The sequence below is a fragment of the Octopus bimaculoides genome, chromosome 12, assembly GCF_046866305.1.
Source record: "Octopus bimaculoides isolate indiv1 chromosome 12, ASM4686630v1, whole genome shotgun sequence".
NCBI lineage: Eukaryota > Metazoa > Mollusca > Cephalopoda > Octopoda > Octopodidae > Octopus > Octopus bimaculoides.
In genome coordinates this window covers 63,605,403-63,625,886 of record NC_142939.1, presented here as the reverse complement: position 1 = coordinate 63,625,886, position 20,484 = coordinate 63,605,403, and the positions used below count along the sequence as shown (strand labels likewise).

The window sequence follows — 20,484 nt, the reverse complement described above, 5'->3', positions numbered from 1 at the left end:
CGACAGTATCGATTTATCCTTCCTCGGCGCTCAAATCACTGGATCTATATCTAAATAAGGAACACCAACGGATAATATATCGACAGAATCGTTAGACGAGTGAGAATGAAAAACTTCTGTCACGTATTCCGCATTACCACGTTCTCAATTCAAATTCCGCTGAGGATGATGAATTGTATTATACATCTCCCTAAGATTGCTGGCCTTGCGCCAAATTTGAAAGTAATAATAATTATAATAAAATAATAATAATAATAATAATAATAATAATAATAATAATAATAATAATAATAATAATAATAATAATAATAATGGTAATGATAATGATAATAATAAGAATTATTATTATTATTATTATTATTATTATTATTATTATTATTATTATTATTATTATTATTATTATTATTATTACTGTTGCTATTATAAGGCAGCGAGCTGGAAAGATCTTTTGCACACCGGATGAAATGCTTAGTGCATTTCGTTCATCTTTATATTCTGGGTTCAAAATCCCACCGAGGTCGACATTGCATACCGAGGTTGATAAAATAAGTACCAGTCTAGTACTGGAGTCAATGTAATTGGTTATCTCCCTTGCCAGTAATTTCAGGCCTTGCACCTATAGCAGAAAGGATTATAATTATTATTAAGCCAGCGAGCTGGCAGAAGCGTTAGCAGTCTTTCATTTGGCACTTAACGTTGGGAGTTGAAATGCCACCAATGTCGACTTTACCTTCTACCATTTGAGAATACGCAAAATAAGAACCAGCTGAACACCATGATTGGTGTTCCTATAATTTCTAACCTTGTGGCAAAATTTGAAAACATTGTTATGTTTTCAATGTATTCAGGCAAGATTTCATTTCTCTATCCTGTACACATCCGCGTTCTTGAAATAAGAGCAAGACTGACTTCTAGGAATGTAGGGAATCTGCATTAGTTTTGCATTTCGTGAGGCTTTCTTTGCTGTTTCTTTTCATGCTTTAGTGCTTTTTTTCCTTCTGTTTGTTGTGTAAAATAAAGCAAATCCTAAGCTGAACTATCTTGACTTCCGGCTTGACCTGATTGGTCCCTTGAATTACGAGTGGAAATTCCTCACAGCTTCCGTTCACAAATTTCACTCACAAATCTTAACTCAACTCGAGACTATAGGAAAATATATTTGCCCAAGATGCCATGCCCTGAGACTCAACCCTGGTCGTCGGGATTGCAAAATGAAATCGTTAACGGTTCATCAATGCAGCGTCCATAGTTACATAAAGGAAGCTGTGCACAAAGATCAACAATATAATTCATTATAGATTATTAGATACATACCATACGTTGTATATATGAATCTTGTTTGTATCCTTATTCATTCTGCACAAGCGTACAGCTTAATAATAATAATAATAATAATAATAATGATAATAATAATAATAATAATGATAATAATAATAATAATAATAATAACAACAACAACTGAGATTTACAAGACCTTGTAGGAGTTTATCATAAAAATTGACTATACCTTTTGATGTAAGAATATCAGACATGATTATAGAGGAGAAAAGAAACAAACATCATGAGATCCGGATGAGAAGCAATTTCCTATGAGAAAAGAGTCGATACCAAAGAAAATGAAAAATATTGAGAATTATGAGGGTATTGCCAGAGAAAGAAGACTGTGGAAGACCAAGGCAACAATTATTCCTGTAGTCATTTTTACACTTGGCACAAAACCCAAAACACTACCTAAAAGACTGAGAGAGATTCGAATTGAAACTCGCATAGCCGACCTGCAGAAAATTACTAAACTATATACTGCCAGAATCCTAAGGTTATGGTAGAATGAGGGGCACAAATAGGTGTGCTGCAAGACGATAAGATAATGGAAGGAGAAATGAGATGGCAAAAGACACTAAAGCGTACAAGATGAGAATTAGGAAGGTGCTGAAAGCGAAATTACTTACACGGGCTAAGCTCATATTGAGACACTCTGATCCCTTTCTGAAATGGACAAAGGTCGAGTTAAAGAATTTGCATAGATGAGCTTGAAAGCTGCTCACAATTCACAGTGCACTCTATTCTAAAGGCAATACCAGCTGACTATATCTGCCAAAAAAAAGTAAGGTGGCAGTGGACTACTAAACGCGGAAGACACTATTGGTACTGCGATACTGGATCTGAAAAATTATATCGTGCAGGATGGAAGAACAACAGAACAAACTAATGGTAAGAAATGAAACAACATGGCCAATTCGTGCAACAAATCGAGAATGTTGGATCTAAAGCTCGCTGACTGTGGTTGACGGACAAGAACTTAAAACGAGAGACAGAAACGCTAATTATGGTCGTTCACAAATAAGCACTAAGAACAGATCTGATAAAGGCAAAGATCGACAAAACTCAAACAGCAAATGTAGAATGTGCAGGAAAGAAGCCAAAGATATCAATCTTCTTTTGAGTAAGTATAGCAGTATACTAGCAGTATACTAGAATAAAAGGAGTGTTAAAGCAGACATGAAAGTGTATTGCAAAAGTATGCATTGGGATGCTGGCCGAGTGTGAGGATTCAAATTACCAGAAAAGTGGATTGAACATGAACCACAATTACAAGATCTTGTGTGATTTCCCCCTAAAGACTGACCATATTATTGAAGCAAGTGAGTCGGACATAATTATAGAAGACAAAATAAACAAACAGTGATATCAGAGTTGATACCAAAGGAATTGAAAACATTGAGAAATATCAGAACCTAGCCAGAGGAGGCAGGAAAACGAAGACAACGATTGATGCCCTTGGCGCAACAGCCAAAATACTGCTTAAAAGACTGAAAGAGAGTGGAATTAGAACTCGCATTGTTGACCTGCGGTAAAGTGCCAAGACTATATTCTGCAAGATTCCTAAGATAAATTCTTGGGATTCAAGGAGGCTTACTGTCATCAAAAGTCAAGATTAAATAACTGCTAACTAAATTACCATGCACTAGCGTAATATAATAATAATAATAATAATAATAATAATAATAATAATAATAATAATAATAATAATAATAATAATAATAATAATAATGATAATAGTAATAATGATAATAATAATAATAATAATAATAATAATAATAATAATAATAATAATAATAATAATAATAATAATAATAATAATAATAATAATTTAGGCACAAGGCCAGTGGCTTTTACATCGAACCCAGAGTTTAACTGACACCTATTTTATCGATGTCTAAGGATGGAAGGCGAAGTCACCCTCGGCGGAATTTCAACTCAGACTGTAAGCCCTCACTCAACAGAGGAAAGGCTTGTCCTCGTTGTTATTTGAAATCAGAACGTAAACAGCCACACGAAAATCCGGCAAATAACTTCTTCAACACTTGAGTAAATTTTGCCAACTCGTCACTTTGAAATTGTTCCTCATTTAGATATTAAGCGGCCAAATTTGAGTGGAGGTGGTTAAGTCGATTCCATCGATCCCAATGAGTTAACAGGTATTTCATTTCTTCGACCTCGAAAGGAGTAAAGACAAAGTTGCACTCGGCGGGATATAAACTCAGAATGTAGAGCGCCGGAACAAATGCTGCAAAGCATTTTCTGCGATGCTGTAGCGATTTATACCAGCTCTCCACTGTAGTAATATTGATAATAATGATAAACATAAACATTAATATAATAATAATGATAATAATAATAGTAATAATAATAATAATAATGATGATGATGATGATGATGATGATGATGATGATGATGATGATAATGATAATAATAATAATAATAATAATAATAATAATAATAATAATAATAATAATAATGATGATGATGATGATGATGATGATGATGATGATGATAATGATAATAATAATAATAATAATAATAATAATAATAATAATAATAATAGTGATGATGATGATGATGATGATGATGATTCTGATGATGAAGATGACGACGACGACGACGATGATGATAATGATGGTGATTTCAAATTTCGGCATAAGCCCAGCAAGTTTGGGGTGGGGGTAGGGCCAATTATATCGACCTCAGCATTCAACTGGTATTCATTTAATCGACCGCAAATGGAAGAAAGGCAAAGTGGACTTCCACGGAGTTTGAACTCAGAATATGTTTTCGGGCGCGCTATCTGTTCTGCCACCGTGCCACCTTAATAATAATAATAATAATAATAATAATAATAATAATAATAATAATAATAATAATAATAATAATAATAATAATAATAATCCTTTCTACTATAGGCACAGGGCCAGGATTTTTGTGGAGAGTGGGAGAATTGATCTCATCAACCCAGTATTTTACTGGTACTTGAATTATCGACCTCAAAAGGATTGAAGTCAAAGTTGACCTCGGCGGAATTTGAACTCAGAAGGTAGCGACAGACGAAATATCGTTAAGAAGCTTTTAGCCCAGCGCGCTAACGATTCTGCCAGCTCACCGCAACACTACTACTACTACTACTACTACTACTACTACTACTACTACTACTACTACTAATACTAATACTACTACTAATACTAATAATAATAATAATAATAATAATAATAATAATAATAAATGCCCTGACGCAGTACTAGACAATAGCTCTCATAGCTTCTGATCTCAACTGATTGGAAGTGTTATCATGTACATTGATTTGTCTTGGTATGAAACGTGCTACAGCAAGTATTCTGCTCAATACCACAGATTTGCTTGTCAGTTGTTTGACCATAACCAACTGAGCATATCCCTTATTGGCTGACGATATGTGCATCTCTGATCACGAGCAGAAGTAGTGGGGGAACATCATAGCCATGTGTTGAGAGGAATTCTCTGTGTTTGGATAACTCACCTCTGGAAATATGGGTGTTTTGTTCAGCATCCTTAAACAACCCATATTCTGGGACCTTTTGAGCGGGATGGGCTACTCGACCTGAAGAAAATTCTAACTGGGCCCCACCTGCGAGGTCATGCGCTGTTTATCTTGATATGAGATCACCATGTCACGCACATATGGTTGTGATGCATGTGCCTGGTGTACCCTTATCAGACGGGTAGTCATGATGGGTATACGGGACTTCATATATCTTACCCCTGTGTCACGTTTGATAGCATACACTGCTCTCTCACTCAATAATAATAATAATAATAATAATAATAATAATAATAATAATAATAATAATAATAATAATAATAATAATAATAATATTAATATTACTACTACTAATAATAATAATAATCGTCATCATCATAATAATAATAACAATAATCCTATCTTCTGGAAGCACGAAGCCTCAAATTTTGGGGAAGGGATTAAGTCGATCCCAGTGCTTAACTGGTACTTATTTAATCGCGCTCGAAAGGATGATTGGCAAAGTCAACCTTGGTGGAATTTGAACTCAGATCGAAAGGACCATCGAAATGCCGCCAAACATTTTGCCTAAATAATAATGATGATGATGATGGTGATGATGATGATGATGATGATGAGGATGGTGTTGAAGATGAAAATAATAATAATAATAATAATAATAATAGTAATAATAATAATAATAAAAATAATGATAATAATAATAATAATAATAAAAAATAATGATAATAATAATCATAATGAAAATTATGATAATGACAACAACCAAAATAATAACAACAACAAGTAATTTGAATAATAATAATAGTAGTAATATTCGTAATGAGAATGTCCAACATAGGTATAAATCAAAAATTTTGCAGTAAAATGGTACAGTCGATTATATTGATCCCAGTATTTGACTGGTACCTTAATTTCCGACACCTGGAGGATAAAAAATGAAACGAATCTTAGATGACTTTGAAGAAGAATAGTTTTAGTAATGGTGGTGGTATTAGTAGAAACGACTATTTTACTCTTCTATATAACAGAAGTAACATGTATGTTATTAATATCTATATTTATATTGCTTTATTTATATTTATAATTATATTGAAATATATTATGGTAATAGTTATAATTATATATTGTAATAGCACTGACAATACGTATATGTGTATGCATTATAATCAATAATATTAATAATTATGAATATGTATTACGAGGATATGATGGTAAGGGTAATATATGTATTTAAATACACTATGAAAATGATCTGAATAATAATTTTGCTATCTATTTCTACCACGTTTGTTTATACCAATTCTATACAGATGTTCGTTAAAATTACTGAATATATTAAAACATTTCATATAATACCGTAAACTTTGATTTTATTTTTTAATATCAATGCAGCTACGGATAAATATTCGATTAGAGAAATCAATGCTTCTAAATTCGAATGCAATCCAGATGTATGTTGCCTGAAGGAGAGTACGCGCAGGAAAGGTCTACGTAAGAGTGTTCGACTCTCATTGGTTTCGACCACGTGCGTCGCAGTTGGTTCGATGAAAGGAACAGTCTGCTTGTGAAGTTAAAGTGCAAGTGGCTGAATACACCACAGACACACGTACCCTTAGCATAGTTACCTGGGAAATTCAGCGTGACACACAATGTGACAAGTTAGGCCCCTCAGAATTAGAGGAACAACTAATTTGTGATAAGTGAATGGACTGGAGCAACAGCAAATGAAATGTATTGCTTAAGGACACATTGCCCCGCCAGGAATCGAACTCACGATCGTGAGCCGAATACCCTAACCATTAAGCTACGCCCCTTCACACAACGCTAGGGGTTCATACACAGCTACTGAGACATAATCTCGACGATAACATATTTGGAATGTTGTAACGTCCCATCGCATTTCGAACGACTATGTATATATATATATATATATATATATATATATATATATATATATATATATATATATATATATATATATATATATATATATATATATATATATATATATATATATATATATATATATATATATATATATATATATATATATATATATCTTTATATATATATATATATATATATATATATATATATATATATATATATATATATATATATATAGTTTTAGGGAAAATAACCAATTTTCAAGAACTCATCGATGAAAATCCACTATCACATATAGAAAAATTAATAATTAAAAGCACAATAAATGAGTATAATATAAAGTAAAGTAAATATCATAGGATAAATATAATATAATATAATATATATTATATTATATTTATAATATAATATAATATATATTATAATATAATATATATTATATTATATTTATCTTATGATATTTACTTTACTTTATATTATACTCATTTATTGTGCTTTTAATTATTAATTTTTCTATATGTGATAGTGGATTTTCATCGATGAGTTCTTGAAAATTGGTTATTTTCCCTAAAACTATATATATTTTATATATACTTTATCTATAAGGCTCAATTTAATTTTTTATAAATTGATTTTAATTGAGTTTTTTACCTGTAATTTTGGATTTTGTCCCTAATAATATTATTATATATATATATATATATATATATGTACATATGCATGCATATGAATGCATACATAGCGATATACGGGTGTAAATAAATGCATGCATATATACGCATGTATATGTATGCATATCATATATATATATATATATATAGGCGCTTATGTGCATACACAACTACATGGATACATATATACATACAAAATACATGCATGCATATATGCACACATAATACTTGCATATATTCACATGCAAACATCTACGCAACCATATATATATGTATGTATATATCTGTTGTTGTTTTTTCGTACATTCTCCCATATATATATATATATATATATATATATATATATATATATATATATATATATATATATCTGTGTATATATTTCTGTATAAATGTATGTGTGTATGTATGTGCGCGCGCGTGTGTGTGTGTGTGTGTGTGTGTGTGTATGTGTGTGTGTATGTGTGTGTGTGCGCGTCTGTGTATGCATATATTTATATATATATATATATATATATATATATGTATACAACGGGCAGTAGAATTTCATATTATTTTGCGAAAACGAGTTATATTTTTTTTTATTAGCATCATATTTTGAGATTTCCGAACTTGACAACATGAGCAACAGATTGTCCAATATTCTACCATTTTAAAATATCAAAGGTAATTTAAAATGCCGACCGCCTTAAAAAAATGTATCTTATCAGTATGCGATTTACCAGTATTAACAAAGTTTGGTACCTAAGAGCTGTGTCTGCGGGTTTGGTAGTTCTATTATCACTTGGATTGGAATGTAGAAATATTAGCGAGGCGTTAAATTTGTTGCGGTAAATACTGAGATTCTATATTAATTTCTAAGATAAATCCTCTGAGATTTTATTAGATAATACAACCAGATGTGTGTATCTGTTTGAATACATAAGTTGATGCTTTTGATAATGTATAGATTGAATCAGTCCTTAAACTAAAAATTTGCTCCTGATGAAACACCTTACACATCACATTCAAATTAATAACTCATTTAATAATTAGGTATTAATAATGCATCAACTAACAACACTTAAATGATTGATGATGTTTACATGTTTACATTGAAACCATACAAACAGGTGTAGAACAAAATAAAATGAAATTTTAAAACATGAATGCGTTTATCCTATATACATATGCATACATACGTACATGTATATATATATATATATATATATATATATATATATGCATATATATATATATGTATATATATATATATATATATATGTTTAGAGAGAGAGAGCGAGAGAGAGAGAGAGAGAGAGAGAGAGATAAATAGATAAATAAATAGATAGATAGATATACATATACATGTATATACAGATAAATAGGTAAATATATACATATACTTATATATGTATATAACATATACATATATATACATACATATATATATATATATATATGTATATATATATATATATACATACATATATATATATATATATATATATATATATATATATATATATATATATATATATATATATATATATCATTTTACAATGATGGGCATTTTTCAAATTTGAAATAGTTATATAATAACCCAGCATTTTATGTAATAAAATAATTGATAGAAAATGTCTAGAATTCAATTTCGTCAAAGTTTTCGGCTATTCTGGCAAAAAGAACACAGTTGAAGAAAATAAAATTAAAAAGGATTATATTATAATATTATACTAGGATGGAAATATTGTTTGAAAAATAAAGCATATGTATATGAATGTGTGTATGTGTGTGTGTATGTACATGTGTGTGCGCATGTTTATGTGTGTTTGCATGTATATGTGCGTGTGCGTGTATATATGTGTTTGTATGTATATGTGCACGTGTGTCTGCGTGGATATGTGTGTTTAAGTTCATGTATGGTATACTGATGGTTGTATGCGACAGTTCGTTAAGTAATGTATTAAAAAAATTATTTAGCTGTTTTTTAGTTTCCTTTTTTCTAAAAAAGACCAGAAATGTCTAGCAGTAATTGATAGCAACCATTAAAAGAAAAGGGAGATAATTTCTAGAAATCTAAAATTACAATCTCAAAAATACGTGTTACACAGTCAAGGAAAGACAACTATGGACATGTTTCGGTCTATTAGATCATATTAGCATTGTAAGGACTAGCCATACGTGCAGAAGTGAAGAAAAATTATGTTACATATAGAAAAACAGCTTCCAATATTTTTGCCAATATAATTTGCTTAATTAAAAATATCATGTAATAAGGGGAAATAATTGATATACGAAAAAGGCATGAATTTGTGTAATTGATTTGATAATTAACTTAATGGTATTTAATTAAATAATAGGATATCTCAAATGATTTGAATAGACATTTTCAAATTTCCTTTGATATTTTCTGCTTTGATTGTGTTATTTTGAATTGCATTTATTTATTTATTTATTTATTTATATATTACGTATTTATTTATTTTGCAATTTGTCTATTCACTGGTGTTTAACTTCGATTCTTCTCTTTGATTGTGCATTTCCTATTTTGAAAAACATTTTAAATATGTCTATACTGTATTTTCTTTTCTTTAAGCAATTTTGTTTTCAAGACTGGCGTAAGATGGCCGAATAATTTAGAATTTTACTTCACAACAATGTAGTCTTACGTTCGATCTCGCCGCGAGACATTATAAAGAAAATATAATTTTCTACGGTTTCAGACAAAGCAAAGTGAAAGTGGGTAGACGGAAAATGTATAGAAATCCGTCGGTGTGAACTCTGTAATTCACAATCAAAATTCTTATCACAGCGTCTGCCTTCTTTATTTTGCCTTAGAATTACATTAACGGTACATGTGTTTGTGAAATACGCTCAAATGTTAATTTAAGGAACAGATAATCAATCTGGTCAAACAGCTAAATCCTCAACATTGAACAACGGAGATCCACTACCAACCAAAATTACGTTTTCCAGTCAGAATATTTTTTAAAGTGCAGACTATTGTCGTAATCACATATTGGCAAATCCATTACAGGGTTGGTTAAGAAAGGTTGGTTAAGAATCCATTACAGGGTTGTTCCAGCTCTGGTGAGCTGAGATCAAATCCCACTGAGGTCAACTTTATTCATTAACCTTTTGGGGCTGATATGTATTATACTTAGTCTGCCCTTTTTCTCATCCCTCTTTCTTTCTTTCTTTCTTTCTTTCTCATTCTGTCTTTTAAGAACTTAAAAATTGATTACAGACAACAAGGTGCTGATTTATAAAAGTACACATAAACGAAACTTGTAAGAAATGCTTCGCTTACTCTCACAAAAAACTCTGACAATCCAGTAGCGGAATTCAACTAATTCACACACCATGTGTCGTTCTTCGGCACGATGTCGAAATTATGAGAGGGAGTGTTGTCTAAAACATATTTGGGGACTATTTTAGCATATCGGATATATACTGAGGAAATTATTAACAGGCTCGATTTTGGTAGCTGTTTATATATAGACCAGCATATAATCAATTATCTTCCGCTCATTACCATCCCATATTATTCTTTCCTTCATTGACTTGAATCTACCAAATTTTCTAGCGTACAAGTTGACGAAGTATAATGTAGACACATATAAAATTTATATTCTTTGCCGGAAAATACAGAAGTTATCACTTTTTCTTCCAACCCTTGTTGAATTATCAAAATATGAAGTCTTTCCTCACCTGAACATTGCTTGTGACGTATGTAATTATATTTTAAATAGCAATAATATAAAAGAAATATTAGTTATGTCGATCAATGCTCAGTCATCAGATAATTAATAGCTAATTATTATCACTCAATTGGGAATCGTTCACATTATTATCGAATAAAGTGGAATTAGTTACATTCTTTGAATTTGAAATTAAAAACATCATTTCCATAATTTATATTTATTTATTTTTTCTTTTTGTTAATATGTTTTGCCATAGATTTTAATTTAATATTTCATATTAATAATTCAAGATTAATTTCCTAAAAGAGTTTATGTTGAAAAGCGCATAATAAATAAATAAGTCAATAAATAAAGTCAGGTCTATTTTGCTTTAAAATTTTGTCAGATTTTTACTATGGGATGTTGTTAATATTCTTGTTTAACATTTTCAAGCTCTTTAAATATATTTGTGATATAATCATAATTTGAGAGGGAAAAATTTCAATTAACATTTATATATTCATATATATCATTATATTATTTTTTAAAAACAGCATTTTGCTGGGGAATGAAATATGTTGGTTCATATGAAAATATTGGAGAAATTGGATTGGAAATTTGTTCCAAAATTTGATTTTTGATATAGGAACGTATTGGTCCTTCATGGAACGTGTCAAATGCTATGGAAATGATCAAGTGAGCCTTCCATTTTTCAAAGCAATCAAATATTATAAGCGATGCCTACGAAATAATCGCATGCAATATTCTCCAACTTTTCTAGGTTGCACAGCTAGCTACAAGTACCAATAAGTAATAGCATACCGACGTATGCATATATATATATATATATATATATATATATATATATATATATATATATATATATATATATATATATATATATATATATGTATATTCATATATATATATATATATATATATATATATATATATATAAATATATATATGAATATATATATATATAATATATATATATTTATATATATATATTTATATATAAATATAAATATATATATATATATATATATATATATATATATATATATATATATATATATATATATATTCACATACATGCATGCACGCATGCAAGCATATATATGAATACATATATATATATCAATAAATATACATATGTATGTACGTATGGGTATATCTGATTATGTATACATATAAAAATATTTGCATATGATTATCTTGGCAATAATAATGTATATGCGTCGGTATGTATGTATATATATATATATATATATATATATATATATATATATATATATATATATATATTTATAGATATATGTATATGTATATATATATATGTTCGAGCGTGTCGCGCGTTCGATCGTTTGTGTGTGTGTGTGTGTGTGTGTGCGCGTGTCGATTGGTTCATATATATTTTATACCTATATGCATTCGGATGTCAATAAATTAAGTATCAAATCAAAGTAAATATAAACATTTGCATTATGTATATGGTTGTGTATATATATATATATATATATATATATATATATATATATATATATATATATATATATGCATGTACCTGTATATATATCTCACTATATCAACATGTACACACATAAACACACATACATTTATATATGTATGTATATGAGCATGTATATATATATATATATATATATATATATATATATATGTGCATATATATAACTAATTAGAGAGAAGGAGGATGGAAGATACGAGAACCTTTTTCAATCACTACAATCGCTTCGACCCGTCTCGCATCGATCCCTCGCGGGCGAGATAATGTACAACTGGATTGGTTGTATCACTCGGTGTAGATGTGTCTCTTCGGGTGATTTCAAGAGACATAACGTTGAAATAAACTCCGTTTCGAGCAACTTGTTACAGCATGTTTTCTACTGTGTCTTAGTACATAGAAATTGCAAGAGGTTGAAAGGATATCTCTTCAGTGTTATAGAAGATCAATAACAATGCTAATCAAAATATGATACAAAAAGAAATAAATACAAAATCAGACTAGATGGATCGAAGCGATTGTAGTAATCATTATAGATTCTCGTACCTTCCATCTTCCATCTCTCATTAATTACATCAACTTCATACTCAAGGAACACTACGCCAGTGAACGTGCTTTTCCGGCAAACTACCTTGTGTGTACCATACGATTCATTAACTACTAAGTGTATATGTATGTGCATGTACCTGCATATATATTTATGTATACCTACACACACACACACACACACACACACACACACACACACACACACACACACACACATATATATATATATATATATATATATATATATATGTATGTATACATATATATATATATATATATATATATACATATATGTATATAAATATATATATATATATATACATATAAATATATATATAGTTATTTACACACACACACACACACATATATATATATATATATATATATATATATATATATATATATATATATATATATATATATATATATATATATATATATATATATATATATATATAATCACATATATTTACATACATATATATATATGTAATTATATGTGTGTAGATATATGTGTGCGTGTGTATAGATCGATATGAGTATGCAAAGCATTATATTGGTTTAATTGTTCATATTAATGCTAAGTTATTTGGAATTTTCGGCGAATAGATATAATGTCGTACACAATTTTATACGATAAAATAAGCTGTAATATACTTGCATATTAATTACTATCTGGGAATTTAATTCTTTGCATCAGTACTTTCGTTCATAAACTTAATGATATGAATATACACGCATATATATATATATATATATATATATATATATATATATATATATATATATATATATATATATGTATGTATGTATGTATGTATAACTATATATTTATGAAAATAAGTATCCATATCTATCTGACTAGCTATCTTATACTATATATATATCCACATATATATATATACATATGTATATATATATATATATATATATATATATATACCATATATTCATGGAAATAAGTATCCATTTCTATATATATGCATACACACACACACACACACACACACACACACATATATATATGTGCATATATATGTATATACATATATATATATATATATAATCATACATGTATGTGAGAAATATATGGGTATGGATATCCGTATCTACCATATATATTTGCTAGTTTGGCACTCTATCAAGCTGCCTATGTGTATATACATATATATGGAAAAACGAATTTTAGTCCCATGTAGGAATGAATATAGGATAGTTGGTATTGGGTGAGGGTGATAATGCAACCGAGTCTTAAAACGTGTTGTAGTTTTTAAATTTTGTGACAGACTTATTAAAACACCAAACCAATTTAGGCAATTCTTTGTTTTTCAATGCCAATGGGAAAAAGTTTAGGCGAGATCTAAAACAGAAGGGAAAATCGGGAAAACGTGCTTTTGTCAGCTCAATATTTATTTGTTTTTTCCCTATAACAACACACCAGAATGAAAAAAACTCAATTTATTGAAGCCAAAACGGCTAGTAGTAACAAACATGAATCAAAAGTTTACGAGACCTACCTGTCTCCGGGATTGGAAACCCAAACTCCATGCTGATGTACAATGATGCCTTACAGATTCTCAGACAGTAGTTGCAGGCGAGACCTTATGCTTAACCAGTTAGAATTTTTCTGGACCCTCAACAAAAAACAATTATACGATGGATTGATCTAAACTGGTGGCTTCTTAGGGAAATCAGCCCACTGGAACGGTGCACGATCGTCAGCCAAAAACAAGTTACGAAGACATTTGACAAAAACAAATGACGTATGTATAAAATCGACCAATGAGAGTACTGGTCAAAAATAAGTGATCAAAACAGACGACAAACAAATGACATCAACAGGAAGTCTACCAACCAACACGTTGGATTTCTACTCAACCAAAATATGTGACGAGAACATCCAAAAAACATGTGACGTATTCAGACAGGCAGCCAGCCAAAATAGTAGACGGACAAAAACAAATTTACAACCATTCATAACCTGAAAGTTTGCCTTTAACTCCTATAAATACAAAGAAATTTTAGCTTTAAAAGGTTCAAACTCTCATTAACAAAACCAACGACGAAGAATCCTCCCCGATGAACCACAACATTAATTTAATAAAAACACCTAACTCTTTCTTTCATTTCTTTTTGTCTTCCTCTTTTAAAACCTTAATCGTATCTAATTGTTACTATACCTCAATCATACTGAGCCTCCATCATGTATGACTGCTATGAAATTAATCGAACATTTAGACTTGTATTACAATCTATCTCTTTGAAACGTATTGTCTATTGGAATTTGTATGAACATTTCATCTTTTAAGCTTGCTTTTCCCAATTTTCCTGTTTGCCTCTCCTAATTATTTTTCTTTTTAGCATAGAAAACAAAAAAAAATGTCAAAACCAGTTTGGTACTTTGATATATGTTACAAGTTTTAAGACCCAGATGAATTTTCAACCACCAAAACGAATTTTCCTACACACACACACGTATGTACGTACGTATGTATGCATGTATGTATGTATATATGTATGTATGCATGTATGTACGTATGTATGTATGTATAGTTATGCTTTGCATGATTTATTTGCTATTACGTTCGCTGCATGAAATAATATACTGTAAATATTCGTTCCCATAAGCATCCATGTGTGCACATGTATAACATCAGGTGCATACAAATATTTCACCATAGTTATATGTAAATTATATACTATTCAAAGTATATTAATAGTAACGCATTCTAAAATTTTCAATACCGTATTCTCAATTTCTAATAACATTATTTATTGAATTTCTTTTGTTTGGTTTTATTAATTGGTCCTTGTACTCTGTAGAATGTTGTAGTGGAATGTTATGATTATGTATCTATATGTATATATATATATATATATATATATATATATATATATATATATATATATATATAAACCTACATATATACATGTATATATATACATATACTTACATACATACATACATACATATATATATATATATATATATATATATATATATATATATATATATATATATATATATATATATATATATATATATAGATAGATAGATATATATACATACATACATATATATATATATATATATATATATATATATATATATATATATATATATATATATATATATACCGTTGTGTTTATGGAATTTTTTTTTAAATAGGCACAGCACCAAATCGTATTGATGCTCATAGTTTAAAATATGTTTTGACGAATACGCCCTAACGTAGACAGCCATTCTTATAATATTTGATGTTGTTATTGTAATTTATATACATATTAAGACATATACATACATATTTATATATATATGTATTTATACACTTATATACATTTATGTATATAAATATATATATATGTATATATATATATGAGAAGAAGAAGGAAAGCAGGAAAGAAAGAGACAGAAAAATATTTCATGACGTATAACTACTGTAACAGTTATCCGTGGGATCCACAAGTTGCAGAGGTTCGCGGTTATCGTAGAGGGTAGGGGCTTGTAAGATGATGCCGAAGGTGCCGACCACACAGGCGGTTGTGAAAATCCAGAGGAACAGACGATCCAGAACCATGGCTACGTATTTCCAGTCTTCTTGAATCTGAAAGTAAACGAAAGTGATTTAATTATTCATATTTAATTAATATTATCTTATGGCATCTTCCTTTGTTGCGTTCTTTCATGTTTATTTGCTGGTGGTGTATTCTCTTTCTCTTATTGTTGGTTTACTTCTTCCAACCTAGCCTTCAAGCTTTTAAAATTTACATTATGTTTATAATAGGAGAAAAAAAGACTTGACAAAATTAACCTCGACCTATCATGCAGTCAATGGCATTGGCTCTTCTAGGAAGGAATTGGTCTACAGGGTCATCGACGGCATCACAGTATAGGAAGCGTTCAGCAAAGATAAAATTAAATTCTTGGATACGAGATGAAGCCGCCGCCGATTCCTTACCAATAATGTTACCTTCATATAATTAACTTATCTTCGGCCTGATGAGAAACTAGCTGAGTACCCCTTTTTATTTCATTAAGTAATCTACTTGTCAGAGAACATGTTGCCTGGATTTTACCAGCTCAAGTTCCTCAATTTGGAATTTTATTCGCATTCATAACAACTCAAGTTGTTAACCCGAGTTATGAAAAACTTTTTTCAGCTTATCGAACTTCGATTTGGGAAAAGCCTACAATATTCAAAGCTAGTAAATTATTGTTGTTCCTGAACGTTGTTTTTTTTTTTCATACCGACCACGGACTGCTTGAAGTTTACAAACTTCCTACAATTAGATCATTGGATCTTATATATATATATATATATATATATATATATACATATATATAGGGTGCGGATGGTATTTGAGGACATGCTAGTCAGACTCTATATAAAAATACAAAATATAAAATAATTACGTCACAGATATGTTACCAGGGATGCGAATAGGGTCACATCCCATGTGTGTAAATATATTGGTTCTGAGAGTACTTCGTTCAAGCAACGTTTTCTTAACCACCAGTCATCCTTCAGGGTCCCAGGTAGACGTATCCTATCTGTCTCTTGTTTATCGCATTTCTCATCGTCTCGTTCACATCTTTACTTCCCGCGCTAATACTTGTCCGTCAATTGTACTTGTTCAAACTTTCACATTCGCACTTACATCCTTTCGTCTAAAACTCGCCCTAACACTCGAAAAAGGCACTGTGTCTCTCAAGTTGTCTTCGTTTTTGCTCATTGACTAATATCTATCTATCAATTTATCTGTCTATCTATCTATCTGTCTGTCTCCCTGTCTGTCTCTCTAGCTAGCTCTCTCTATATATATCAAAAAGTCCTCCCTGAGCCTGAGACTCATGGGTCCGATTTCTCAGATTCTATTGCGTATATGTTCCCCGCCCCCACACCCTGGATAGGGCACCGGTCTGTTGGCGGTTCACTCATTTTTGCCAGCTGAGTGGACTGGAGCAATATGAAATGAAGCGTGTTGCTCAAGGACACAACGCATCGTCCAATCCAGGAATCGAAACGACTATCATAAGATTTAAGATCATGAGTACAAAACCCTAATCACTAAGCCACGTGCATTCACAGAAACATGTATGCGCGCAGATATAGACACACAGACAGAGAGATAGATGGATAGATAGATAGATAGATAGATAGATAGATAGATAGATAGATAGATAGATAGATAGATAAATAGTTATATGGATAAATATTCCATCACTTGGGACACTTCCGTGTTATGGGGCTTGGCTAGAGATTTCTGTTGTTGTTGCCATTATTATTATTATTAATATTATTATTATTATTATTATTATTATTATTATTATTATTATTATTATTATTATTATTATTATTATTATCATTATCATTATCATTATTATTATTATTATTATTAGTGTTGTTGTTGTTGTTGTTGTTGTTGTTGTTGTTGTTGTTGTTGTTGTTGCTGTTGTTGCTGTTGTTAAGGCATCGCGCTGGCAGAATTGTTAGGACGCTGGGTAAAATGAAATAAGTACCAGTTACGCACTGCCGTTGATGTAATCGACAAGCCCTCCCCTACCCCAAATAAAAATTCAAGACCTTATGCTTAGAGTAGAAATAATAATAATGATAGTGATAATAATTATTATCCAGGCATCCACCTGGCAGAATCGCTAGCGCGCCAGCCGAAATGCGGAGTGGTCTTTCTTCTGTTATTACATTCTGAGCTCAAATTCCGGCGAGGCCCAGTTTGACCTTCGTCCTTTGCGGGGTCGATAAATTAAGTACCAGTGAAACATTGGTATCGATGTAATCGACCAGTCCTTTCCCCAAAATCTCAGCCCTTGTAGCTATAGTAGAAAAGATTATTATTATTATTATTATTATTATTATCATTCTTAATGTTGTGGTTGCTTTTGTTTTTCGTAAGTCATATGATTCTCGTTTTATTGTTGCTGACTTCATAACAAAAGGATTAATTGATTTGCTATCATTGCCACCAGGCACTAACTAATGAGAGGATTGTGCTAAGAATGAACGATGAGTTTCTTATTGGAAAGAATGACACAATGTCAAATAGCAAGCAAATCTGGTGTTAGATGTTTTGAAACTAAGGCCTGTTAATTGAAAACGACAAACTGACAAGTAATCAACACGTGTTATCTAAAATTATTTCCTACAATGAAAGAACTCCATCGAAGCCAGATGCAACCAAAATGCTTTTTCCGGATCTTTGTGGTTATCGTCAGTGCATGTGGATATCTTTTAAAATAAATGTTTTTAACGTATCATATAAATATTACTTCTGATGCTGAATTCGAATTTGTTATTCATTCATTCCAGACAAATTTTGCGAAAATGTTACAGGTGCTCAAGGTTTTGATAATTTTCAGAATTTCCAGCCAATCAGAACAGAGCGCGTTCGCTGCCTCTTTCATCATCTGTCACAGTAGCGAGAAAGAATGGATGGGAGGCACAGGCATGTCAAAACTTTAAACTAGCTCCAGTAATAAGTGAAAAGCATTAAAAGATTCTCGAACAAGTTAAATATTTAAAAGCTACGAGCAAACCAACAGGAGTTGCTAGAAATAACTGTCAAAACATTGCTTAAAACAGACATTTATTAGTTATAAAGCTCAAGAACGAAAGTTTGCAATACACTCTAGGATATTATAACATAAAATATCTTTCTCATATCTCCTTCTCCACATAACATCACAAAGATAAGAGTCAACCATGGAATGGTGTCTCCCACACCTGCATTTGTTTCCACGCTTTAAAGATGAGCAGCTACTTTTGATTCGTTGATTACACTAAATTTGGTGGTTACACTCATTGCGCGCATGCGCATCATCTTTGGTTACTATCGAAACAGAGTTCCCTGCAATCAGCTATGGAACACGTGGTGCTTCTTTGCTTAATATACTATTAGAACTTCATAGTGGTGTGTAAAATACTCGCTTTTGATTGGCTAAAATACCCAAATTTCGCAAATTTGAAGGCTAATAACTTCTTCATTATGAATTCACAGAAAACATGAATTTTATTTTCATAATTAGTATACAAGACTTAATCCATGAACCAAATTTGAAAACAGTTGGAACAAAATTGTAGACAGTGACGATAACCGCAAAGATCTCTTTTTCCTTTTTACTTTAATAATTGATTCTTTCTACTAAAGGCAGAAGGCCTGAAATTTTGGGGGAGGGGACTAGTCGATTACATTGACCCCAGTGTTTCCCTGGTACTTAATTTATCGACCCCAAAGGATGAAAGGCAACGTCGATCACGGCGGAATTTGAACTCAGAACGTAAAGACGGATGAAATGCTGCTAAGCATTCTGCCCGG

The 20,484-nt window shown here is 30.5% G+C and overlaps 1 protein-coding gene across 4 annotated transcripts in view; it reads right to left on the bottom strand.

The window, feature by feature from the left end:
• Window positions 1–5,639: 5,639 nt before the first annotated feature.
• LOC106867563 (acetylcholine receptor subunit alpha-like) overlaps window positions 5,640–20,484 on the bottom strand; it is a 160,042-nt gene continuing 145,197 nt past the window's right edge. For 2 of the 4 annotated variants that reach the window (XM_089361202.1, XM_014912473.3), the window contains exons 6-7: window positions 16,589–16,754; window positions 5,640–5,773 (exon numbers count right to left, since the gene is read on the bottom strand). In XM_089361202.1, the coding sequence (XP_089217328.1) occupies window positions 5,760–5,773; window positions 16,589–16,754 (180 nt within the window). In that variant the 3' untranslated portion in view covers window positions 5,640–5,759. Of the gene's footprint in view, window positions 5,774–16,556; window positions 16,755–20,484 lie in introns of those variants that run through there. The other 2 variants (XM_014912472.3, XM_089361201.1) reach the window with 1 other exon arrangement.